Genomic DNA, 25,525 nt, shown 5'->3' with positions numbered 1-25,525 from the left:
TCACAAGTTTAGTAATTAAAGCTATTCCATACTTATTTTCTAACTCTATCATGTTTGAGCTCTGATCGCTAGTTAAAAAGAGAGAGAATATCAAAATATGATGCTTGTACATACCAGATTGATTTTGCTTCACAGAAGCCATGACTGAATCCACTTCCACCTAGAATAGACAAAAATGACACCATCAAGAAATGACTCGGTACATTTCTTTCAATTCATTGTTTCATTTGCTACCTGTACATTACCCAGTTCTGCAAAACCACTATCACAGTCTTACCCACAATTACTTTCAGTTCAGCTATTTACTTCAGATGTCAGAAAATTAAAGGCATGACCCATTTCTCTGAACTCCCATTAAGTTGAGACGCTAAACTAAATGGGCAGTGCACATGCTGGAGAGGAACATGGGATTTTTAATGCTTTAATTGTGAAATCAGAAAAGTGTTCCAACATGGGGTTACAAGTTATAAGCTGGCAGGTAACTAGAAGATGTGGATAAGCTTAGCTAATATATTGATTCAACAGTTGGCATGCCCCTCTGCTCTCCTTCTCAAGAGCAGGGTGGGCAGGACTATTTGTGAAGGTTGTGTCCCAAGTCTCTGGAATGCACAAACAAATGGGCACTCCACCACAGAGGTTAGACCAGGCATAGGCAAACTCGGCCCTTCAGATGTTTTGGGACTACAACCCCCATCATCCCTGACCACTGGTCCTATTAGCTAGGGATGATGGGAGTTGTAGTCCCAAAACATCTGGAGGGCCGAGTTTGCCCATGCCATTCATGGTTTGCTTATACTACCACTTCCACATCATTGGAGAATGAATTAGTGAAGACAGCTTGCCATTGGACTTATTCTTAGAGGTCTCCATTGAAGGAGACCTTCGCTGACGAGGGAGGGCACTGGAGCTATCTTGGTAGCTCGTAACATAGCACTTGAGGTGTCCACTATCACAGTGATGGGCCATTCCTAACAGACTAGTAGACCTGTCCCTAGAACCCAGACTTCTTGCTCAACTGGGACCTTCCTCTGGATATAACTCCTTTTGGTGTCCCAAATTCTCATCCCCAATCTCACTAGAGCCTTCCTCTGGGTCAGCCGCTTCCAACTCTCCAAGCTCCTTCCATTCCGCCTCCTCATCTGACCACACTGTCCACAACTATCATGACAGCATATTAATGACTAGTCCCAGCAGTCAATCCTTTCAGCTGTGAGGGGATTGCCCAATTACAGCTTAAAGAACCATAGGAGTATGTGAGTGGAATTGGTTTTAGAGGAAGCATACTCTTAGGCCCACATTGTCTGAGTCTAATGCTCCCCTTCCCTCATTGGTCCATGCTAAATACAATGCCACTCCAAATGTGTATGCCAACTGCATTGATTGCTCACAACAGATGCACAACTCAATAAAACAGAATTTCTTTTGTGGATATGTGCATTTTATCTTGCAGGAAGGTCAAGCTATGACCACGCCAGAACAAATAAAAATATGTTTTAGAATTAGGACCTGCAGAGCTGGGGGGGGGGGTTGGGGGGGAGAAAACAAATGGGAAATTCTGCTGTGCAAGTGGATTTCAATTGTGCAAGTAGTCAGACATCATTGGATGCCACTCGTTATGTTTTGATTGATAAACCTTATAGTTTAACCAGGTTAAGAACGAAGAGAACGATAGATGTAAATGAAAAGGGAAGCTAGGGTTGCACAGCATATCAATTATCAAATAAATTCCACATCATTCATTGTCAATCTGCATTGCAATTAGGTCATTCCAAAAATATGGATGCTCTGAGAGAAACTGGTGTACAGATGGGTCTTCATTTATAAAAGAAATAACTTCTATATAATTTTGTACTGAACAAGTCTATAACATTATACTTTTGAAAGGGAAACAAATGCCAAAAATGTATCTAAAAATTTAAGATCAGTTTTTCCTACCATTATTTGCTTTCCATACAACTCAGGCTATTTAATGATGGCAACATGTCTAGCATCTTTCTCCATAGAAAGAAAAGAAATATGACTATGTGAAAGTGAAATATAATTTCATTAATGGTCTTATTTTGAATCAGTAGCTGGACTGTAATCTAGAAGCCATTTACTCTATTAGAATTAGCAGAACAAATATGGAGCAAATGGACTGTAGACTACAGACATAAAGTACAATCCTAAACATATTTACTCAGAAGCAAATCCAACTGTGCTCAGTAAAGCTTTCTCACAGATTAGAGAACAGGTAAGTGCAGCCTCAGAATTTCTAATAAAGTCACTGAAAAATATCATAGATCAGCTACTTTCCAAATCACTATGGAAAGCATTAACAGCGACATCTCATGGTCACAAAAGGTATTACTTTGATTCACATCTTTATACATGGTAATATGAAACAAAAATCTGTTAAAACTTCATTAGGCAAATCTTTTCAAGGCTGGAAATCAATAAGCAATGTCATCCTAAGCATGTCTACTCAGAAGTAAACCCCAATGAGTTCAACAGCACTTATTTCTCAGTTAAGGCTGAAACCCTATGTATTCCTTTTCAACTTAATGAGACTTACTTCTGAGCAGACTTGTACAGCATTGTGCTGTTAATTGTCCTCGGGACTGAAGAAACAGGCTGAATTTCCCTGGTTTAGTGGCAAGCCATATTTTAGCATTACACCCTAACTGGACAAACCACGGCTTACAGAGTCTAAGATCATGAACAGCATCTGAACTAGGCTTGCAATCCTTGTTTGCTGCTAATCCAGATGTTGGAGGGGAAATCAGAGTAGAACAAGGGGAGAAGGAGGGAAGGTGTAAGCATAAGGCTTGTTCACTTAGCACCAAGCTGTGGTTTGTCATTATGTCTCAACTGACACAGTAGTTAGGAAGATCTAACTTTTAAAAACAAGTGTGCCTTGACTTAGCTCCTGTTGTCACTTGCGCAACATACTGGTTGTGAATGCAATGTTCATCTGAAATTCTTATTTTCATTTACTTATTTAACCTTTCAATAGCAGTTTCTAATTTTAATTCCCAATCTTCTTGTGCATATGTTTTTGAGATATGGTAGGATTCTATTTAGCTATTTTGCATAATTGACTGGGATGTGGGGCAACATTTGTTTGTTTAAGCAACTTTGAAGTTTAGAAGGTCAAGCCGGCTACACATTCTATTGAGAAATATCTGCTTTGATGTAGAAACAGTAGATAAAGATATATGAGTGAATTACACCATGCAACACTGATTTCTGAAGAACAAAGAAAAGCAGCTTCTATTGGCAAAATAGCTGAGGCAGACCTGCCCCATCTCAGAAACTGGAATAACCAAGGTTAGCTTTTATTTTAGCTCAAATAGAGAAACAGCCAAGTTAGCATCCCTACACTGGGTGGCTCGGTTTCGGTTATAAGGAATCCATACAACTATGCGTTTTGTAAAAAAAAAAATCCAGGAAGTTTAATTTTAAACTGAAGGTTTGGACCAGAATAAAACAGTATAGCAGACTGGAATTGTGAACAGGAGCACTCCACGCTGCAGCATTTTGTTGCTGATCTGCTCTGTCCATCATAGGTAAAGGTAAAGGGACCCCTCACCATTAGGTCCAGTCGTGACCGACTCTGGGGTTGCGGTGATCATCTCGCTTTATTGGCCAAGGGAGCCGGCGTACAGCTTCCAGGTCATGTGGCCAGCATGACTAAGCGACTTCTGGCGAACCAGAGCAGTGCACGGAAACACTGTTTACCTTCCCGCCGGAGCGGTACCTATTTATCTACTTGCACTTTGACGTGCTTTCGAACTGCTAGGTTGGCAGGAGCAGGGACCGAGCAACGGGAGCTCACCCTGTCACGGGGATTCAAACCGCGACCTTCTGATTGGCAAGTCCTAGGCTCTGTGGTTTAACCCACAGCGCCACCCGTGCTGTGATGGACATTACACTTGCAAAATCTCAGGGATACTTTATGAAGCTAGAAACAAGTGATATCTATGATGATTCTGTAGGATGCACCCACTGACTTCTATTGGGCTGGGGTGCTGTGCTTTAAGGCAGTGTTTCCCAACCTTTTTTGGGCAAAGGCACACTTGTTTGATGAAAAAAATCTTGAGGCACACCACCATTACAGCCCCATGACGTCAGCGCGCAGCGTCGCGCCGGGAGGGACACACGAAAGTGTAAGTTTCAATTTTTTTCCCTCCCCTCCTGTGTAAAGGGGAATGCACTCTGCTAAGTAAAGGCACTTGCCACAGCAGCGTCAATGTCACAGCACCCACCGGCACCCAAGAGAGAAGGGGTCTCAGCAGCCCTTTTGCCAGGAAGAGGAGCAAGAACGAGAGGAGGAGGAGGAAGAGGAAGAGAGTCCCCCCCAAAAAAACATTCTCCTTTTGATCTTCCTTATTTGCAATTCCTCATTGCAAAACAGCGGTTGATATACAGCTGATTCTTTTGTTATTACAGTCCCCACCCCCTCACCTAGAAAAACACCACCTGTCTATTATTATTATTATTATTATTATTATTATTATTATTATTATTATTATTATTCCCCGCCACTCTGGGAGGCTGAAGCCCTTTAAGGCTTCCTTCTGTCCACTCTCTGTGAATTACCTGCCCGGAGCGGGTTTCTGGGGGGGGGGCGCTGCTGCCGGTGTCCTCCCCGTCGAGTCTCGCCTTGCCCGGCGCGTGGCGGCCGCCCTTTCCCACACTCTGCCGGCTGCGCTGCCAAGCCCCGCGGCTCGGCCTGTCAGCGTTACCGGGCTTGGCGGGCGGTAATTCCCGAAGAAAGCCGGCGGCGCTTGAAGAGCTGGCAAGCCCCCATTTGCATATCTGTTTTCCGCAGCCCTTGGAGAGGATTAAGTTCCCTCCTTCCTGCCGGGGAACCTCCAAGCTTTGGGGGTGGGGGGGGGAGGAGGCAGCAAAGCGAGGCAGGAAGGAGAGCGCGGCTTGGCTGGGTGAGCTTTGGCAGGGGCAGGGAATGAGAGCTGCGAGGCGGGCGCTGCGGACAGAAGCGCTGCCCGCCGAGCTCGCAGGCAGCCAGGCAGGCAGATGGCGAGAGCCCCGCGCTGGGCGGCCTCTCCTCGCCGCCGCCGCCCCGCCTCTCGCCGCCCGAGTCGCCCGCCTCCCTCCCACGGAGGTAGGCTGGTGTGCCGTGGGAGGGAGTCGGGCGAGTCGGGCGGCGAGCACACGCGGGGCGGCAAGCGAGCTCCCTCCCACATCCCATCGCCGCTCGCTTCGGCCGGCCTACTGGGCTGTCGCAGGCGGAAGGCCTGCGCATGCGCGAGGTTTTCGCGCCTTCCTCCAGTAGGCCGGCCGAAGTGAGCGGCGATGGGATGTGGGAGCTCGCTCGCTCGCCGCCCCGCCTCTCGCCGCCCGCCTCCCTCCCACGGAACACAAGGCAACGTTCCGCGGCACACTAGTGTGCCGCGGAACACCGGTTGGGAAACACTGCTTTAAGGGACTCTCCTTTAATAATAATATCATAATAATTTTATTATTTCTACCCCACCCATCTGACTAGGTTGCCCCAGCCACACTGGGTGGCTTCCAACATATAAAAACATAATAAAACATTACACCTTAAGAGACATTTGTGTCAATTACAGGTACTTAAATACAAGAACTCACAATGGAGGTAAGGCCAACATTCACTGCCATTTCCTGCAATTTGAGAGAGAGAAAACACCCCAGTACTTTGAAGACTTTTCGTAATTCAAGAAACGTAAACTACAGAATATTTATCTGATTATTTTATGTTATATATATTATTTTATTTTAGGGTGCTTAATGAATATGCCAATCCTCAAGACAGGGTGGAAGAAAATAAACTTTACCTTTGAGGGCTTATAGCCAAACAGCATCACTACAGCCACCTTGTAGTCCTCTCTGTTTAAATATCCTTTGTGGTCTTCATCACATGCCTCAAATGCCTAAAGACAACAAGGTAATTAATGATTTTAAAACAAGAATTTCTTGAAGTATGTTTGGCAAAAAGAAAATGAGTAATCAAGTTTGATCACATTTCTGTCTAATCTTGAATTAGAATTCACTGCCCAGCTCTAGTTTGGTGTGTTTTAAAAGCCTGTGATCCTTAAAGTTTGATTTAGAATCATTCATTTTAATGACTCATGCCAGCAAAAATTGGATATTTTATTTTAAATGTGGATTTGAAAGCTTTTATTATTTCTAGATGTGATGTTTTTATTAAAGTGATATATATCTCTTCAATTAAAAAATTTTTAAAAAAAGCCCAAGCTTCTTATGCCACCACAATAAAACAGTAAAAGGGAATCAAGGTACAACACTGTTCTAGGGACCCAGAGATTATTATATTTTGCCCTTAAAATCACTGATATTATTTAGATAATTTATATACTGGGTAGCTCAGTTAATTATAGTGTAGTGCTGATAACACCAAGGTTGCAGGTTTGATCTCCATGTGGGACAGCTGCATATACCCTGCACTGAAGGAAGTTAGACTAGATGATCCTCAGAGTCTCTTCCAAGTCAATGATTCTAAGATAAACTGCTTCACTTTTTAGAGGGGGGGGGGAAACTCTCTAAGTGGTTAACGAGTTGAAATAAAATTAAATAAAAATCAGAAAATAACAAAACACGTTATAAAAATTCATCAGGTAAAAACAACAAAATAAGCAGCTGAACAGGTTAACTGTCCTAAACATCAAAAAAGGCCCAAGTCAACAAATAGGTTTTGTTGCCCCCCGCCCCCCTGCCAGCTGTTGCTCAGCAGTGGCACCTTCTTACTATTTTTGGCAAACACCTTACAGGCTCCCGATAGTTAAATATAATGAATTTAGGATCAAGAAAAGATTGCCAAAGGGTGGTGGTGGGGAACCTACAACAAAGATCCAGTTTTACAGCATCTCAGTTCCCCCCGTCACAACAACTGCTGACTTTACTTTTTAACAACCACTAAAATGTCCATCAAAGAGTAACGAAAATGCTGTCAAAAGCAATCTTGAGTTAGATAACAGCAAGACTGCAGAGATACCAGCAGTTGAGAAATAGTCTAATGTACTCTGAATGCTTGTGAAAGATAAAATGCTGAGAGAGACTAAGAATGAATCAACTAACCAGATTTCTCATTAAACACTTGGACCAGTGAATAGAAATCTCTGCTTGTTGACTTTATTATTTGTTACAGCCTCATGCAGGAACATGCTTATGAAGTAACCGAAACAGAAATGAAAAATGGCAGATTGCCTACTGATTATCAATAGAAGCACTTGGTGGAGAAAACTGTTAATGAAATGCATGAGCAAATTATCAGGTCCTGAAAACACGCCAGGACTACTTTAGACTTTTTGGATAAACACACAAAGGAGCAACTAATAGCTTTTTAAATTTTAACACCTAGATACAATCTTTTAATACAGCAGAGATGAGAAACTCTCAAACAGCAGGTGAGCAAGAAGCAATTCTCACATCCTGGACACCCACACAGCAGAAAGACAACTAGTTCTAAATGTTCACAGAAATTCTAGCACTGGTATGAGGTGAATGTGCAAAACAAAAAACAAATTTTCTAACTGTAGTAATAGTTAAACAAAGGATAAACTGCTCAGAAAAACTGCCATATTTCTTGGCACAGCATTTTTTTTAAGGTGGTGGGACAAATATCTCTTCCCAGAGTATTATAATGTGTGTTCAATTCTGTAATCCTAAGCATACTTACTAGGAGTAAAGCCCAACTGGACACATTAAGTGTTATCTCTGAGTAAACGTGCATAGGATTACTCCACAGGTCAAAAAAAATGCAATTTTTTTTGCATAGGAATGCAATTCTATTCTTAATCCCAATGTTGATGGTGGCAGCCATAGATCTCTCTTTATTATAGGTAGCAGCTGTGTCCAGGTGAGCAGTAAGGTATTACCAGTAGTTCTGCTGGTGCTAACAAACAAAAAGCCCCCAAATTGTTGTTCTACTGGTGGGGCACCAGTGGCTTTGAATATACAGGATCCAATGCTCTACTAATCCTCCAAGGGGCTCTGCTTATTCTTTTTTGTTTTGTGAAATTCCCTACAGGAGTTTGCCATTAAAAGGCCATCACCATACTGATTATAGAATCACAGAGTTGGAAGGGACCCTGAGGATCATCTTGTCCAATCCTCTGCAACGCAGGACTATGCAGCTGTCCCTAACAGGGACCAAATCTACAGCCTTGGCATTATCAGCAGTACACTCTAATCAACTTTCTCACTCACACAGCCTGGCTTGTTAGCATAAGCTAAATCCAGGGTTTTCCAAAACAGTTTAATCAAACCTTGATTCGTTCTAACTTTTAATAATTCTAAGAATTATGGGCAACTTGCACCCACAAACCCAAGACTTATAACAATAGTGTGCAAACTTCAATAATTCTTCATCAGGCTACAGATGGTAAACCAAGTGTGAGGGGATGGGGTGGGGTGGAACTGGCTGATGGTGATCTCATGATTTTGCATCTGGTAAGAGTACAAAGATGGAGTATTGGTGGGGGAGCAGATATTCAAATAAGTGCTACAGCGGACAACAGGTAAGGAGGAATATGGCTGATTCCAAGTCTCTGGAAGTACAAAATACAAAACACAGCTGTTATCCAGGTCTGTCTCTATCCTTAGGTGAAGCACACATTAAACAGGTGAATAAATCAAACTGAAGGGAAGGTCTGTAACTGTAGGACAACCACTTGTACTGCCTTTGAATAGAATAGGGCTTCTCCTTCAAGATATTTAGGTCTGCAAACATGTGCATGTTTACCTTAAGTATTTACAATTAATTCTGATATATCAGGGCAATTGTTCGTGTGATGTGAACTGTGGAATTAATACTTTTGGAAATGCAGTTACCTTTCACCAACACACTGCAGATAATTTGGCTAGTGTCTAATTATTTGGCTAGCTATGGAGGGACTAGCCAGGTGAAGCCTCCAGAGGGACACAACTGAGGTTCCCATGTGTGGGGTTTCTGTGTGTGCCAAACTGAGTCTTTGACCTGGGTGGAATGAAGCCTTGTTTCGTCTTTGGTCTAGCCCAGAGTGCAGCCTACAAGCACCCAAGCCTCTTGATAGTTTCCAAGTCATGAGAAGTAACAATTCCTCATTAGATTCATCTGGAGTAACGTGTCCAGGTCTGGGACTTCTCACTTTAAGAAGGATTTGGACCAACTAGAAGGGGACAGAAGTATAGGAAATGAAGTCCTTATGAGGAAACGTTGAACAAGCATACCCTGAAGAAGGAAAAAGACTGAGGTGGGATTATAAAAAGGTAAAGGTAAAGGACCCCTGACAGTTAAGTCCAGTCACGAACGACTCTGGGGTTGCAGCGCTCATCTCGCTTTACTGGCCGAGGGAGCTGATGTTTGGAAACGCCGTTTACCTTCCCACCAGAGCAGTACCTATTTATCTATTTGCACTTTGACATGCTCAGCAAGCCCTAGGCTCAGTGGTTTAGACCACAGCGCCACCTGCGTCCGTTTGAGGTGGGGTTATAGCACTCCTCAAATATCTTCTAATGAAGGGCTGACGCTTTAGAAGAGGGCAAAGCCTTTATCTTTTCTGCCTTAGATGGGAGGGCTATACCTAATGTCTTTACGATGGAAGAGGGTGTATTTTGATTGAACACTAGAGGAACTTAAATGCAGCCCTGTTTAGGGACGTTTTTAAGGTTTGATGTTTGATTGTGTTTTTAATATTCTGTTGGGAGCTGCCCAGAGTGCCTGGGGAAACCCAGCCAGAGGGGCGGGGTATAAATAAACTGTTTTGTGGTCGTCGTTGTAAATATTGAGGGGTTTTTTTGGGCGGGGTCGCTACTGACCTTCAAGCAAAGACTAGACATCCGAATACGGAGGATTTCCAGCATCTATGATGAAAAGTTTAGGAGTACGTATTGGGGAGACCCAGGTCCAAATCACCACTAAGCTGCCTGGGATGGTCTCGGGCCAGTCACTCCCTGGCCCACCTCACAGGGCTGTTGTAAGGACGAAAGAGAGCGGAGGAAAAATGGAACACAAATGCAACTAAAGAACACCCAACACACACACACACCACACCTCGTTACCTACTTTAACCCACCGCTTCCTGCGACTCTCTTCGCCACTTAATCCGCTCTCTGCCTCTTCACGCCAAGCGCACATCGCAGACGCCGCCTCAAACCGCCGCCAAGCTTCCCATGGCAACCCAACCGCTTTCCTTAGCAACCCCAACGCCGCCCCTCATTGGCTGGAAGCGCGAGGCGGGAAAGCTGCTATTGTCCCCACCCACTCTCTCCCCTTCTGGGCCGAAGGAATCGTCTGATTGGGTGAGGCGTCTGTCATATGGTTTCGAGGCGGGCGGTTACTCTCCCGGAACCGGAAGCTCGTTCTATAATAGGGCCGCCCCTCACGGATATGGTTCCTCCACGCTGCCTTGAACGCGCTTGGCTCAAAAGCCCCGGTTGCTTTTGAGGAGCGTCTTTCCCTGTTCCTTTCCTTCCTGAGGGAATGGCGGCCTCCGCAAAGGGATAGCTCTGCCGGGCTCCTGCCAGGACACCGTCCGCTTTCGGTTGCAAGAAGCGACCCAAACTCTTCCTCTGCCGTGTTTCTTATGTCAGCCGCTCTGAAAATAAAATAAAAAATAGGCATTTGAGTTTAGCCCCTTTTTAGCCGCCCAGTAGGTGAGCGTGCCAGCTTCACCCGGGGCAGCCCTTTAAAAAAGGTATTTTTGAAAGGTCACCCGTGGCTAACTGGCCCTTTAAGGTATAGGAAGAAAAAGCAGGTTCCGACCTGGAGGCTCACTGGTCTGAAGGGAAGAGAGTGTGGGCTGTGGAGGAGAACGTGTGAAAAAGCGAAAACAACGGAAAAGGTGAAAGGGGTTGTGATGAGGAGGTGGGCATAGTAACCCCTGAGCTCCTCCTAGGTATCACCTCTGCTCCCCACCCTGATCCACCTGGCACAATATCATGTCTCAGGAAAGTGAGCATGGGAAATGGACAGTGTCTAGTAGCGATGATGAGAGTGCAGGGGAACAAACGAACAGCCAGATGCCGTCCACCTCTTTGCTGCAGCAAACTGGGCAAGAGAAGGGTCCCCGTTACCCTTGCTCAGAGGCCAGGAAAGCTGCTCACAAAAGAAAAGCGTCTCCCCTGGAGCATAGCGATGGAAGCTTTCCGCAGGAAGTGGCCCCGGCTCAGAAACAGAAGCCCTCTCAAGAAGGTTTAGGTTGGTGCCTTTCTAGTAGTGATGATGATGAAGACGATCTGAAAGAGCGAAGGGGGAAAGGAGGTGCAGCAGCTGGAGTCGGGCAGGAAGAGAGTTGTGCTCCTAAGGGGATCCAGTCAAACCATAAACTTCCACCAAGCCACGAAACGACAGAGCCGTCTGACAGAGTACAAGATGCTTGGGATCTATTAAATGGACGAAACCCTTTCAGATTCTTCCTCACTAAAGTCAAAGGAATTAAGGCAAAGTACAATTCTGGATCCCTACACATAAAAGGTAAGTAATGGCATGCTGGAATGGGGATAAATGCATGCACATTTTGGGTGTTAGCTTTTTCTAAGAGATGGTATAAATGCTACTGCAGCTGGTATATAGAGGCATTGCAGTGTAATGTGTGAAACAAATGAAAGATTGCAGTGGTCAGAAAACTAGCTTGGGGTTCACACACATGCACACCACTTGATTTACTTATCTTTGCTGACTAGCAGTGGTTTCAATTGAAAAGCATAGCATTTTAGGTGATATTAAACAGCGGGTGGCACTGTGGTCTAAAGCACTGAGCCTAGGGCTTGCTGATCAGAAGGTCGGCAGTTTGAATCTCTGCGATGGGGTGAGCTCCCGTTGCTCGGTCCCTGCTCCTGCCAACCTAGCAGTTCAAAAGCACATCAAAGTGCAAGAAGATAAATAGGTACCGCACTGGTGGGCAGGTAAACAGTGTTTCCGTGTGCTCCTCTGGTTCGCCAAAAGCGACTTAGTCATGCTGACCACATGACCCGGAAGCTGTACGCTGGCTTCCTTGGCCAATAAAGCAAGATGAGTGCCACAACCCCAGAGTCATCCATGATTGGGCCTAATGGTCAGGGGTCCCTTTACCTTTAAAGCTCTAGCAGGTATTTTTATTCAATAAAGTCTGTGACCAAAGACTCCTGAATAAGCTTGGGGGTAAGAGGGCATGTCCTCTTAGGAATCATTAACTGGTTACAGAAGAGGATGGAGATAATAAATTGACAGTTCTCATAATGGAGGGATCTGTGAAACAGGATCACCTGAGTATTAGTATTGGGATCCCTGCTTTTACCTTTGTTCATGAATGTCCTGTAGCTGGGGGTGATCCTGAGGTTGCCTGGTTTTCTGACAACACCAAATGGTTCAGAATGGTAAGAATAAAAAAGTATGGTATAAAGCTCTGAAAAGCATCTCTTCAAAATATGTGACCAGAAATTAAAATGACACTTACACCCAGTAGGGTCTAAATGACAAACGTAAGTGGGGTGTAAAAAGGAAAATGTAAGTGTCCCATTGTAAGTGGGACAAAAAATCCTAACTCCGCATAAACACTTAGGGCCTGAACGTATGGGATAGTGGTAGATAATTTGATGAATATGTTGACACAGTGTGCAGCTTGTTAAAGAACAATTAGTAGTTTACACTTTTGTGAGGTAGGTTTGTTTTCAGTTACATGTCTCAACCCTGAATTTGACTTACGGTTAATGTTGTTAAAACAAATTTGCTGATGTTTATTTCAGTAGAAATGTTTATTTACAAAACTTTAAATTTTTATGACAGATATTTTGTCTCCCCTCTTTGGGACTCTTGTATCTTCTGCTCAGGTAACTTTATACATTCATGTTGCTATTTTAAAACACAATGCAGTATTACTTGTTCCCTTACCCATAGGATTTGCAGGGGCATTTAAAGGAGTTTTCTGAAGATGCACATAACTTTTTGGTCAGCTTGTTTGCCCTTTTGGGGGGGAAAATCAAACCCCGTCTCAGGAAATACCATTATTAGGACAAACTAAAATGTCAAAAAGCATAAAGCAAATTTTTCAGAGGAAATGGTATAGTGAACTTTGAAGCTTGCTGACTTTTGTGACATTTTAACTCGTCCTAATAAAGGTTTCGCCCCAACATAGCTTTCTGCTGAACATGATTTCTCTTCATATTTGGGAACAGGTTTCAATTTTTATTTTCCTCTTTGCACCTTTTTATGCATTTAGTTACTTTTTTGCTGTGTTGGATTAATAATTTTGCTAATGCTGCATATGCCTTGAAAATAAATGAGACAGCCTATATTCATACATTGTGTGGCAGATGAAACCTAATTAATGTGCAGCAGTAAAAACCTTAGTTAAGCATGTCCTGCATTTTAAAGGTGCTAGTTACATGGGTAAGCATTTTCTTGCTTAGTGTGTACAGTGGTGCCTCGCAAGACGAAAAGAATTCGTTCCGTGAGTCTTTTCGTCTTGCAATGTTTTTCATCTTGTGAAGCACGGTCCGTCGCAACTACGCCTCTTCAAGCGGCTTTAAAAAAAAAAGCGCAATACGTTTTCGTCTTGCGAAGCAAGCCCATAGGGAAATTCGTCTAGCGAAGCAACGCAAAAACGGAAAACCCTTTCGTCTAGCGAGTTTTTCGTCTTGCGAGGCATTCGTCTTGCGCGGCACCACTGTATGACTCCTATAATTAGGAAATAAAAATCTCTCTAAACCAACTGTTCCCCAACCTTGAGTCTCCACAAGTTGAGCTACAACATCTGGGGAATCCAAGGTCTGACGAGGCTGCTCTAAACTTTCAGTAAGTGTTACTATGGGGAAAGGTAGCACACAGGTTCTAACTATTCCTTCTTTTTCTCTTCATGACAAAGTTTAACTATTGTATAGATGTGGAGTGGCTTGTCAAACAGTATCCAAAGGAATTCAGGTATGCTTCTTTGAGATGAGCTCCCTCTTGTAGTGATTTTTTGTAGAGCATTTATTAAATTTTTATACTGCCCTTCATCCAAAGGTCTTAGGGCAGTTGACAAGATGATGAACTTTTCTTAAAGTTCAATTGAATCAAAATAAAAATGGTCTAGGTTACATACTTCTTGTGAGATTAAATTTGTTGTAATGATGTGATGTTGGTCTTTAGATATTTCATCTCCATAAATTTATCAGTGATGAGTAATGGAATCTCCATGTTCAGAGGCAATGTACCACTGAATATAAGTTGCTGGGGAATAATAGTGGGGTATTGTCTTCAACTTTTTTGGACTGAATCTGCAGGCCTTTAACATTCTTTTTTTTTTATAATAATTTTTATTACATTTTTCCAAATTACAAAAAGAACAGAAAGAAAAAGCAGAATAGAAGAAAAAAAAGGAAAGAGAACAGAAAATCACATCCATTTCAACAGCTTATTTCAAATTTCCATTGGACTTCCCCACATCTCCCGCATAATGCATTCTTGATAATAAAGTCATCAGCAAATTATACCCTTATTTCGTGTGTTTCTTTATATTTTCAGTTGCAATTTAAGTTTAGATCTCTTATTCTCCATTTACTCTAAAAATATCATTTTTACCCATTTAAACTTTGATTCTTTCACAAATGTTAGCAATTTCATAGATAATTAAATTTCATTGCTGGGGCTAACGTTCCAAATCATACGACGTCTTATGTTTCATACAGCTTATAATACTTTTGCAAATAGTCTTTAAATTTTTTCCAGTCCTCCTCCATTGCCTCTTCTCCCAGGTCTCGGATTCTTGCAGTCATCTCGGCCAGTTCCATGTAGTTCATCAATTGCGTCTGCCACTCCTCCAGTGTGGGCAAATCTTGGGTCTTCCAATGCTTGGCGATAAGAATTCTTGCTGCAGTTGTAGCATACATAAAAAAAGTTCTATTCTTTTTTAACACCTTCTGGCCGACAATGCCCAGAAGGAAGGCCTCTGGTTTCTTGGGAAAGGTGTACTTAAACACCTTTTTTAACTCGTTATAGATCATTTCCCAAAAGGCCTTCAATCTTGGACAAGTCCACCAGAGGTGAAAGAATGTCCCTTCAGCCTCCTTGCATTTCCAACATTTATTATCAGACAAATGGTATATCTTAGCGAGCTTGACTGGGGTCATGTACCACCTGTATACCATTTTCATAATGTTTTCTTTCAAGGCATTACATGCCGTAAACTTCATACCGGTGGTCCATAACCTTTCCCAGTCCTCAGACATAATATTGTAACCAATGTCTTGAGCCCATTTTATCATGGCTGATTTAACTGTCTCATCCTGAGTGTTCCATTTAAGCAGCAAGTTGTACATTCTCGATATCATCTTGGTCTTTGGTTCTAACAACTCTGTCTCAAGTTTCGATTTTTCCACCTGGAATCCTATTTTTTTATCTAGCTTAAAAACCTCATTAATTTGGGCATAATGTAGCCAATTTTGCACCTTATCCTTTAATTTTTCAAAGCTCTGCAACCTCCAATTACCTCCAATGTTTTCTATTATTTCCCAATATTTCGGCCAATATGCCTCCATATTGGATGTTTTCCGAGCTTTGGCCTCTATTGGTGAAATCCACCTCGGGGTTTTACTTTCCAATAAGTCTTTGTATTTTTTCCAGACCATAAATATTGCTTTTCTGACAATATGGTTTTTAAACATTCCATGTGTTTTCCCCTTGTCATACCACAAATACGCATGCCAACCTAACGAATTATTAAAGCCTTCCAGATCTAGGACATCAGTGTTTTCCAATAAAATCCAATCTTTCATCCAGCAGAAGGCCGCAGCTTCATAGTATAACCTTAAGTCCGGCAGGGCAAACCCCCCTCTCTCCTTTGCATCAGTTAGTATTTTAAACTTTATTCGGGGCTTTTTGCCCTGCCAGACAAATTTAGAAATGTCCTTCTGCCACTTTCCGAAGCAATCCACTCTGTCCACAATCTGCAAGGCCTGGAACAAAAACAACATTTTTGGCAAAACGTTCATTTTTATAGCTGCAATTCGGCCTAACAAGGATAGTTTCAATCTTGACCAAATTTCTAAATCTTTTTTGACTTCTGACCAACATTTTTCATAGTTATCTTTAAATAGATTCAAATTCTTAGAAGACAGATTGACCCCCAGGTATTTCACTTTTTTAACAATGTTTAGTTCTGTTTCCTTCTGAAACCCCTCTGTTTCAGTAACCGTCAAGTTTTTCCCTAACACCTTAGTTTTTTGTTTGTTCAGCTTAAAACCCGCCACCCGACCAAATTTCTGAATCAATTCCAAAACTCTTTTTGTACTAGGTTCTGGCTCCTGTAATGTTAAAACCAAGTCATCTGCAAATGCTTTCAGTTTATATTGTTTCGCTCCGACCCGTATTCCTTGTACCTGCCGATCCTCCCTTATCATATTCAGCAAAACCTCCAGGACTGAAATAAACAACAGAGGGGATAGAGGGCACCCCTGGCGTGTTCCTTTTTCAATATGAAGTTCTTCTGTCACCACATTGTTCACTATCAACTTAGCTTTTTGTTCTGAATAGATTGCCTCTATTCCATTCTCAAACCCCCTTCCCACTCCCATCCCTTCCAAGTTTTTCTTCATAAATTTCCAAGAAATGTTGTCAAAGGCCTTCTCCGCATCAATAAAAATTAACACTGCTTTGGTGTTAATATTTGTTTGTAAAAGTTCCAGAATATTGATAATGTTCCTGGTATTATCATACAAATGTCTACCTGGGAGAAAGCCTGCTTGGTCCTTATGGATTACTTCATTTAGTACTTTTTTAAATCTGTTAGCCAAAACATCCGCAAATATTTTGTAATCCACGTTTAGGAGTGAGATGGGGCGGTAGTTCTTGAGTTGAGTCTTTTCAGTTTCCACTTTAGGTATCAGTGTGATGAATGCTTCTTTCCACGTATCTGGTGCCCTCCCTCCCCCCATAATCTGGTTGCAAACCTCCATTAATGGTTGTATCAAATAGTCTTTTAAAATCCTGTAGTACTTGGAGGTGAGTCCATCAGGGCCCGGAGATTTGCCTAGTTGCATATTCTGAATGGCATCCTCGATTTCCTGTTGTGTTATTTTACAATTCAAGATTGATCTCTTCTCTTGAGATAATTTTGGTAGGCCGTTATCTTTCAAGAATTGTTCTATCTCAGTTGCTTCCTCGGATTCTTGTGTGTACAGTTTTTTAAAGTATTTCTGGAAACACCTTCTAATTTCTCCCGGTTTCTGAATGTTTTTCCCTTCAACTTCTAAGTTGGTGACATAATTTAATTTTTGTCTCTTTTTCAACTGCCAAGCGAGCAGTTTCCCACATTTGTTCGCAGATTCAAAAGATCTTTGTTTCATTTGTTTGATTTTCCATTCCACTTCTTGATTAATCAATTTCGCATATTGTGACTGGTGAAATTTGATTTCTCTTAAAGTCTCTTTTGATTTTGGATTCACTCTTAATTTTTTCTCTCCATCACTTATCTTCTCCAATATCTTGTCTTTTTTACTATTCCAAAGTTTTTTCTTGATTGTATTCTGTTGTATCAGAAACCCTCTCATAACAGCTTTGCTTGCGTCCCAGATAATTCTTTTTTCCACCGAGGTATTCAAGTTAATTTCAAAATAATCCTTTAAAGTTTTTTGGGCCTTCTTTACGATCTCTTGATCTCTTAACAGGTTGTCATTCATTTTCCATCTGAAGGAGTCGGCAGTAGTAAATCTCATTTCCATTTTCAAAGCGTTATGGTCGGAGCAAGTCTTTGGGCAGATTTCTATTTTTGTAGTCTTAGGTGCCAGCCCTCTAGTTGCCCAGATTTGGTCGATTCTTGTCCATGACAGGTGGGCCTCAGAAAAGAAAGTTCCTTCTTTACCTAGGGGGTTTCTCGTCCTCCATAAATCAATTAGGTCCATATTGTCAGTTAGTTCAAAGAAAGTTTTTGGTAGTCTTCCATCTTTAGTCAGATTCTGATTCTGTGACTTATCCATCAAAGTAGAGACGACCCCATTCATATCTCCCATCATAATGATGTTGGAATAGTCCAGATAGTCCAGTAGTGTCTCATGCAGCTTCTTATAAAATTCTGATTTCCCCTCATTTGGTGCATAGATTCCTAACATCAAAACTTTTTCTCCTTGGGTCGAAATTTCAATAGCCAGGATTCTTCCTTGTTCATCTTTAAACAAAAATTTTGGTGATAGATTCTCTTTGGCGTAAATCACCACGCCTCTCTTCTTGACTCTATCTGATGAAATAAATTCTTGGCCTAGTCTTTTATTTGTTAACACCTTCCTGTGTGACCTGGTCACATGGGTTTCTTGCAAGCAAATTATATCCAAATTCTCTTTCTTTAGGATATGGAAGATCCTTTTGCGTTTTTCTGGGGAATTCGCGCCGTTAATATTCCAACTATACAGCTGCAGAGACATCCTGTGTCAATCTGTTGTTACTCTTGTTGGGTGTCTTCTTTTTTGTCCAAATCCGAGGGTGGTAACTCTTTTCCTGACTCTGGTGGTGGCCAAATAGCTGCCGCTCCTTTCTGCAAGTCTTCTCCGTGGTCGTGTAGGAACTTCTGGCTATCCTCTTTCGTTTTGATTTTTATCTTCTTTCCTTTGTATTTGAATGAGAGGCCTTGTGGGAACTCCCACCTGTAAGGTATTCCGTTACCTCTCAAAAGTCCAGCTAGGTCAGTGTAGTTGGATCTTAGATCCAGTAATTGTTTAGGAATATCCTTGTAGATTTGTGCTCTTCTGTCCTGGATCACAAGTGCTTTATTAAAATGTAGGTCGAGTATCTTGTCTCTCTCCTGCTTAGTCCTTAAAATAATCAAACAGTCTCTAGGTCTGTCCTTCCCGGCAACCCTTCCCAATCTGAATGCAGTTGTTATTTTGAAGTCTGTATCTTCGTTTATACCCCAGAATTTAGAAAATTCTGCTGTTAAAAAGCCAATCAAGTCCTCTTTCTCAATCTCTGGGATAGAGCGTAATCTCAAATTATTTTCCCTGTTTCGCAGTTCCACCAAAGACAGATAGGCCTGCTGGTCAGTAATATGTTTATGGAGCGGCCTTACCTCTCCTTTCAATTCCTCCACTTCTTTAGTTACTGCTTCTACTTTTTCATTCGCAGCCTCGGCCAATTTTCGATTTTCGGATACCACGTCCTTTAGGTTTCCAATGTCTTGTGAATGCTTAGCCACCTGTTCAGAAAGTTTGGTAATTGAGGATGTGGCTAAGTCAATTTTTGCAGTTTGGTCATCCACTTTTTTGTTCAAAATTGCAAATTGTTGTAGCATTTCCTCTAGGAGAATGTTGGATCCCCCAGCTGCCATATCTTCACTTATTGATTGTTCTGATTCTTCAGCTGGGGTTGTTGGTAATGGTACAGCCTGTAGTACCGCAGGGACTGAAGATCTGCGGGCCTGGGAAACCAAAGTTGTTTGTACCAATTTGCCTTTCCCTGCTTTCGACGCAGCTCTTGTTTTTGGTTTACCACTCATTCCACACTCATTCCGCACCTGTCTTTGGATTCAAGGTCAAGCTGTCAAAAGTTCCATGGGAAAGACAGTGCAGGCCTTTAACATTCTTAACTGCAGCATTGTTTTATGTCTGTAACAGTGCAAACTGGGCTGTCTTGCAACCATGGTTTGCATATCTGTTTCAAACTTGTTGTGAGGGCCATCCTGGTTCTAACCATGGTTTACAGGGACATAATGTGTTCCCCTGGTTAAAGTATTTATTTCATAAAATTTATGTACCACTTGATTCAAAGAAAACCTCAAAGAAGACCGTGAAAGTGAGTGGAGGAAGATTCATGAAGGAACCTGCAGGAAGGAGGGTGAGGGGGTCCACATTACACTCCCAATCATTCAATCACATTGACTGACATGGGAAAGGGATGTAGCTCCATGCTAGAGTATTTGCTTTACATGCAGATGGTCCCAGATTCAATCCCTGACACCCCTTGTTGGGCGGGGAATGTCCCTTGTCAGAAAACACTTTTTTGAAAATCTTGAGAGGCATTTCCAGTTGGAGTTGACAATACATACTTCCAGCATAATTACACAGCTTATAGCCAGTAGTTCAGCTGGAGGTTTGTGCGGTCCTTATCACCAGTGAGTTGTCTAATGAAGTTTCCTTTGCTCTAAGGGACAAACCTTTATTAATAATCCATGGGGAGAAGCGAGAATCCAAGGCTGCACTACATGAAGAGGCACATCCTTATAAAAATGTTCGCTTATGCCAGGTAATTATTTTTATCTTGCTTGCATATTGACAAAAGATAAAGTATTCTCTTCCGTAGCCTTACCCCACCTGGTGCCCTCAAGGTGTTTTGAACTACAGCTTCTTTCAGTCCTAGTCAGCATGACCAAAGGTCAGAGATGATGGGAGCTGCTGTCCTAAACATCTGGAGGGCACCTGGTTGGGAGTGGCTGTTGATCCTCAGTCCATTAATAGTTTTCTGTAAGAAGGACTATATTTATGGCAATGTTACTTACCGATCGGGAAATATTTTTATTTGATCAGAGTTCTCCATTTCCCTGTGGTCTCTCGTATACCTCTCTTGAGTCTTCTATATTCAGCCTAAGATACTTGAAGCTATAATAGAACAATTGGCAATAGAGAACAGCATGCAAAATCTGTAGATTGACTTTTAGAATTTGAAGATGGCATGTATAGTATTGGGTGAGATGGCTATAGTGTAATATGTGTTGAGTCCACCAGGGAGCAGTAAGCCAAAGCAAAATAGAAAACTGGTCCTAAATCATTATAGGCAGTACTGTATAATGTTAAGAGTTTCTGCACTGGAAAAGACTCTTTAAAAATTGCATTCTTATTTCAGGCAAAGTTGGATATTGCCTTTGGAACACACCACACGTAAGTAAACTGTATTATACTGGGGAAAGCCAGTTATGGTCCTAACTAAGGAACTATTTCCTTAGAGAGGAAGAGGGAGGTACAAATGATTTTAAATAGATAAACAATAATAATTAAATCTCAGCATAATAGGAAAAGTTCTGACTGTTTACAACTTGGGATGTATTTGTGCTCAAAGCAAGAGGATGATTGACTCAACTTATTCTAGTGGCAGTCTCTCATGCCTCATAGAGTGCTGCTCCAGAGGGCCCCCACCCTTGGGGAAATTGCCTGCAGCTGGAAGGGAAGAACTGAAAAGCCCCTGTGTACTCACAGCACACAATGTGTGGCCTTTAGATTTGTTCAGGTAATGAAAGAAGGTAAGCAAAAGTCTTGAAAAGGAAGTGCCTGTTATGTACCTTAAATCAGCCTTGCAAATAGGTGCACAGAAGTTACTAGCCAGGGTTTTCAGATTTATAGTCTTTTCCTGATCTTGTGCCTTTAACACACAGAACCTTACTAGCAGGTGAAGCTTTCTATATGGGGGGGGGATAAAGTGTTGGGGAAATATTCACCTGCTTCATTTCTGCATATCAGTGAGGTAAGGGAGGGGACCATTAACCATATTGCTAGCCCACAGCTGTCACTGCCTAACAACTCCTCTGGCTGCCTGTTACAATTAAGTGGCTTATTTAAAAGCCTGTGCATTGTCTATATAGCCTTTTGTGTTAAATTGTGTTTTCTGTGTGCAGCAGAATAACAGCACAAAGAGTGGTCCTGATCCTTCTAACATGGATATGCTGCTAAGAAGCAGCCTACGTGTTGCCGTGTGGATGTTGCCACAAATTCTGGTTGCAAATTCTCCCCCTCTTCCATGCCGTGACATCTAGGAACACTTGCCGTGTGAGGCAGTAGCATGAATACATGACTTTCCCTACCCTTAGGCTACATTATTGGCTGTTCCCTGGGGGGGGGGGGGGACTCACAACATGATTACAGTGGTACCTCGGGTTACATATGCTTCAGGTTACATACGCTTCAGGTTACAGACTCCGCTAACCCAGAAATAGTACCTCGGGTTAAGAACTTTGCTTCAGGATGAGAACAGAAATCGTGCTACGGCAGCAGCAGGAGGCCCCAATAGCTAAAGTGGTGCTTCAGGTTAAGAACAGTTTCAGGTTAAGAACGGACCTCTGGAACGAATTAAGTACTTAACCTGAGGTACTACTGTATATACTTGAATTGCTGCACAATTGGAAAACTAAAGTAGTTTTACCACAGCATATCAATTTCATAAAATAAAAATTTGTGTTATTCAACCCACCCATCCCTTCAAACCAGGTAAAACACCAGCACCCAAAAAAGCCCCCCATAAAATGCACACCAAAGTAGCACCCACCAGAAAGAGGCAACCCACCCATGAGTGCCTTTAATGGCATCCTCACTTTGTTCAGAAGTAGTATTTCAATAGTCTTTCAGACCTTAATTGTTTGCCGTGCACTATAGCACACAGTTTGTTCAATTTATGAGTAAGCTTGTTGTTTTTCAACTTCATGTGTTCATATCATTAGCAATGCTATTATGTGTGGTCTTGGAATGAGTCAGCATTATGAGCTAGGCATATTTTTTTGCCATTTTCCTTCCCAAGTACCAGTTTCTAAGGCAACCTGGCTCTTTGAGGGGAATAAGCCAAGGCAACACATGGCATCCTTTCTGTTTAGCATTCTACTATAATTTACTTAATGAAGTTTTTGAAACAAAGGACACAGAAAATATGCTAGTTACACCAACAGGAAAGGACAGTGGTGGACCTAATTAACAATATTTCCTTTTTAAATAATAAAAGACAATGTGAGTAGATTTTTTGAGAAGGATAGGTAATTGGCTTTTTAATATAAAATTTGGGTTGGGAAGGCCTTGTGACTATTGTCCTGCTGAGCAAAAAAAGATAGTCAGTGCTTTTTAGTAAGGGTGGCTGCCAAGAATATATCCCTCTATTAAAAGCCTGCTGCAACCAAACACTCTTTCATGGCGGTTAATCAGGTCATCATTGGCTAGTAGTCATGATGACTCCAGGTTAAGGCACAGCATGCTTCTGAATGCTAGTTGTTGGGCGGGGACATCAATGGGAGAGGACTGTTGTCCTGCTTGTAGACACCTTGCTGGTATCTGGTTGGTCATTGGAATACAAGGTGCCTTCCTAGTTTGGCATTTTTATTCTTTCATGTGGAAGTGCTGGGTGCTGTTGTGTCCTCAGGAGTCACAAGGGCCAGAAAAGTTTCAAAAATAAAACCCATGTGTGACGTTTGCCCTCCTAGGTGTGTGACATCATACTGGGTTCATAAGGAAAGGGTTAACTAATTGTAAAATGACTAACCTATGGAACCCAAGGGGAGGAATTACAGTGAGAGTTGTTAAGAAGTCAGTCTGGAGTCAGAGAAGAGAGAGGGAGGATAAGTCTGTGGGTTGGGCTAGTCTGATGTGAGAGAGTGAGAGAATCTGTTAAGAGGAGTCAGTGAAACAGGTGAGATAATCAGTCAGAAGGTATTAGGAAGGTATAGGCCGGTAAAGAAACTAAGGTTAAGAAACTGACAAGAAAATTATCTGAGAAACTATAAACTTGTTAATGCTTATAAAATAAACTTGTTTATTTGGTTTAATTTTAACAGCTGTCTGGACTCAGTGTGTACCCGAGAGTAACGGGTTGGTGGCAGCTGGGAAGTGAGCACAGTGGTGGCACAGGGATCAATAGACTGTCAAACGTCCGGGGACCCTGTGTGATCGCTACACCACTTCTACTATTCTGGTCATCTAGTCTATTTGTTTTCAGGGAATAGATAGCTGTCTGTCTGTCTATCCAAGAGATGTTACAGCTGATACATGAACAGCTGCTGGTATAAATTACTTCATTGCCAGATTTAGGGTGATGTAGGTGGTTCCCCAGCACAGGGAGCCGAGCTGAGAGATCACTAAATAGTGCACTTAAGAGCATACACAGAATGGAAGGCAAGGGCACTTTTAACAAACTCTGTTCCAAAAGAATCTTTGTGTAAAAGATAAAAGGGGGGAGGGTATATTTTGTCCTCTGTTAGGCACCATATTATGAAAGTCTGCCCCTGACTTCACCCTAGCAATGTGGCCTTGGCACCTACAATAAAAACTGTATTTGTTAGTAACCACATGTTATGAATGTGCCCCTTAGGATACTGTGCAATTTCACCCAAAACTTGATGTATATCCCATTCCTAGACAGATAATCCACCCACTAGCTGTGCCTTGCTTTTATTGTTTGATCTTGTCTAATTCAGTGCTCACTCTCTAAATGCCTGTTCAGAACTCCCTCCTCTTTGCCAGACTCTAATGGAAAGAATTAGACACCCTGAATGCGCTGAAGTTGCATTTGCGCGTTTGAGCCCTCTTTCATTTTTGCAGTATTTGGTGCTCCCTTCCCGTTAATACTTATAACACTTTTGTATAGGAAAATGATGTTGTTACATTACGAAGAAGGGTTTCGCGTGGTGATACATACATCCAACCTTATTGATGATGATTGGTACCAGAAAACACAAGGGTAAGAAAGTTATTATAATATAATAATAATTTATTTGTACCCCGCCCAACTGGCTGGGTTTCCCCAGCCACTCTGGGCGGCTTCCAACAGAGATTAAAAATACATTAAAACATCAGTCCTTAAAAACTTCCCTAAAGGACTCTTGACTTCCATAGCAAATGTTAGAATATATTATTACCGTATTTTTTGCACCATAACACTCACTTTTTTCCTCCTAGAAAGTAAGGGGAAATTACTGTGCGTGTTATGCAGGAAATGCCTACAGGTGGCATGCCTACGGATTTTCCTCCTCTAAAAACTATGTGCGTGTTATGGTCTGGTGCGTGTTATAGAGCGAAAAATACGGTATTTATTAGCTTTATCTACCACCCTTCATTGTGAGATCTCATGGCAGCTCACAGAATAAAACAACATGTTGTATGACTGTCATTTGTATTGTTGGGTTTTTGAAAACCTTGTATATTGCATGTGTTTAATGTATATACGTCCAGGATTCTCAGAGGTTATGCACAACCACTCACTGTTTAGAAAGGCATTTAATATTGTGGTTTATGGCTACATGACATATGTTATTTCCTCTTTAATGGTCTCTGGGCTGCCTTATTTCCCAGAGGATCCATTGTTGGCTTGCCTCAAATGCCTTCCGTTATAAAACCCAGTAGCAAACTTCCAGTCCAGACAATGGTACAGCTAATAAGCCCCATTCCTTATCCAATGTAGAATCTAAAATAAGACAATAAAGTTACGCAGCATGAAGTATTTCAAAATAATGAATTGTAGATTTATTATTACTTTATCTGCATTTTGGCCGTAGATGGTATGATGTCCAAAACAATAAGTATGATTGATTACTGCATGATTTTTAAAGTAGAGGTCTTCTTCCATAACCCTACCAGCAAAATTCCAGGAATGTATTCCACCACTGAATAATGTCAGTAGTCAATGGGTACCACTTCACTCTGTTCATTGGTATGCCTCAAGGAGATTGTTCTAATGAATTCTATCTACAGTGAATTTTAAGATTTCAACTATTACAGGGAATTGTCAGTCTTGGACTGTTTCATATTTATAAATATGAATAGAGAACTCCTAGTTAGTTTATTGCTCTAATAACTTAAGTTTACCTTGAGACGATAGTTGCTTGGGTCAGGCTGCTCAGAAGTCATAAAATGCAGTCTTTACTTTTTA

At 41.9% G+C, this 25,525-nt stretch overlaps 2 protein-coding genes across 4 annotated transcripts in view; one reads left to right on the top strand and one right to left on the bottom strand.

Moving 5' to 3' along the window:
- Positions 1–10,192, bottom strand: part of EFCAB11 (EF-hand calcium binding domain 11) — a 63,892-nt gene extending 53,700 nt beyond the window's left edge. For both annotated transcript variants that reach the window (XM_082234334.1, XM_082234333.1), the window contains exons 1-3: positions 10,034–10,192; positions 5,805–5,900; positions 115–160 (exon numbers count right to left, since the gene is read on the bottom strand). In XM_082234334.1, coding sequence (XP_082090460.1) covers positions 115–160; positions 5,805–5,900; positions 10,034–10,105 — 214 coding nt within the window. In that variant the 5' untranslated portion in view covers positions 10,106–10,192. The remainder of the gene's footprint in view (positions 1–114; positions 161–5,804; positions 5,901–10,033) is intronic.
- A 120-nt stretch (positions 10,193–10,312) lies between these two features.
- Positions 10,313–25,525, top strand: part of TDP1 (tyrosyl-DNA phosphodiesterase 1) — a 29,618-nt gene continuing 14,405 nt past the window's right edge. Inside the window, exons 1-6 of one of the 2 annotated variants that reach the window (XM_082233169.1) lie at positions 10,313–11,443; positions 12,734–12,777; positions 13,812–13,867; positions 20,059–20,155; positions 20,753–20,787; positions 24,245–24,337. In XM_082233169.1, coding sequence (XP_082089295.1) covers positions 10,909–11,443; positions 12,734–12,777; positions 13,812–13,867; positions 20,059–20,155; positions 20,753–20,787; positions 24,245–24,337 — 860 coding nt within the window. In that variant the 5' untranslated portion in view covers positions 10,313–10,908. The remainder of the gene's footprint in view (positions 11,444–12,733; positions 12,778–13,811; positions 13,868–20,058; positions 20,156–20,752; positions 20,788–24,244; positions 24,338–25,525) is intronic. The other variant, XM_082233168.1, reaches the window with a different exon arrangement.

Source organism: Podarcis vaucheri (assembly GCF_965113315.1).
Source record: "Podarcis vaucheri genome assembly, chromosome: 1".
In the NCBI taxonomy this organism is placed as follows: domain Eukaryota; kingdom Metazoa; phylum Chordata; class Lepidosauria; order Squamata; family Lacertidae; genus Podarcis; species Podarcis vaucheri.
Note: the sequence above shows the minus strand (reverse complement) of the source record. Positions and strands in the feature narration are given on the sequence as shown.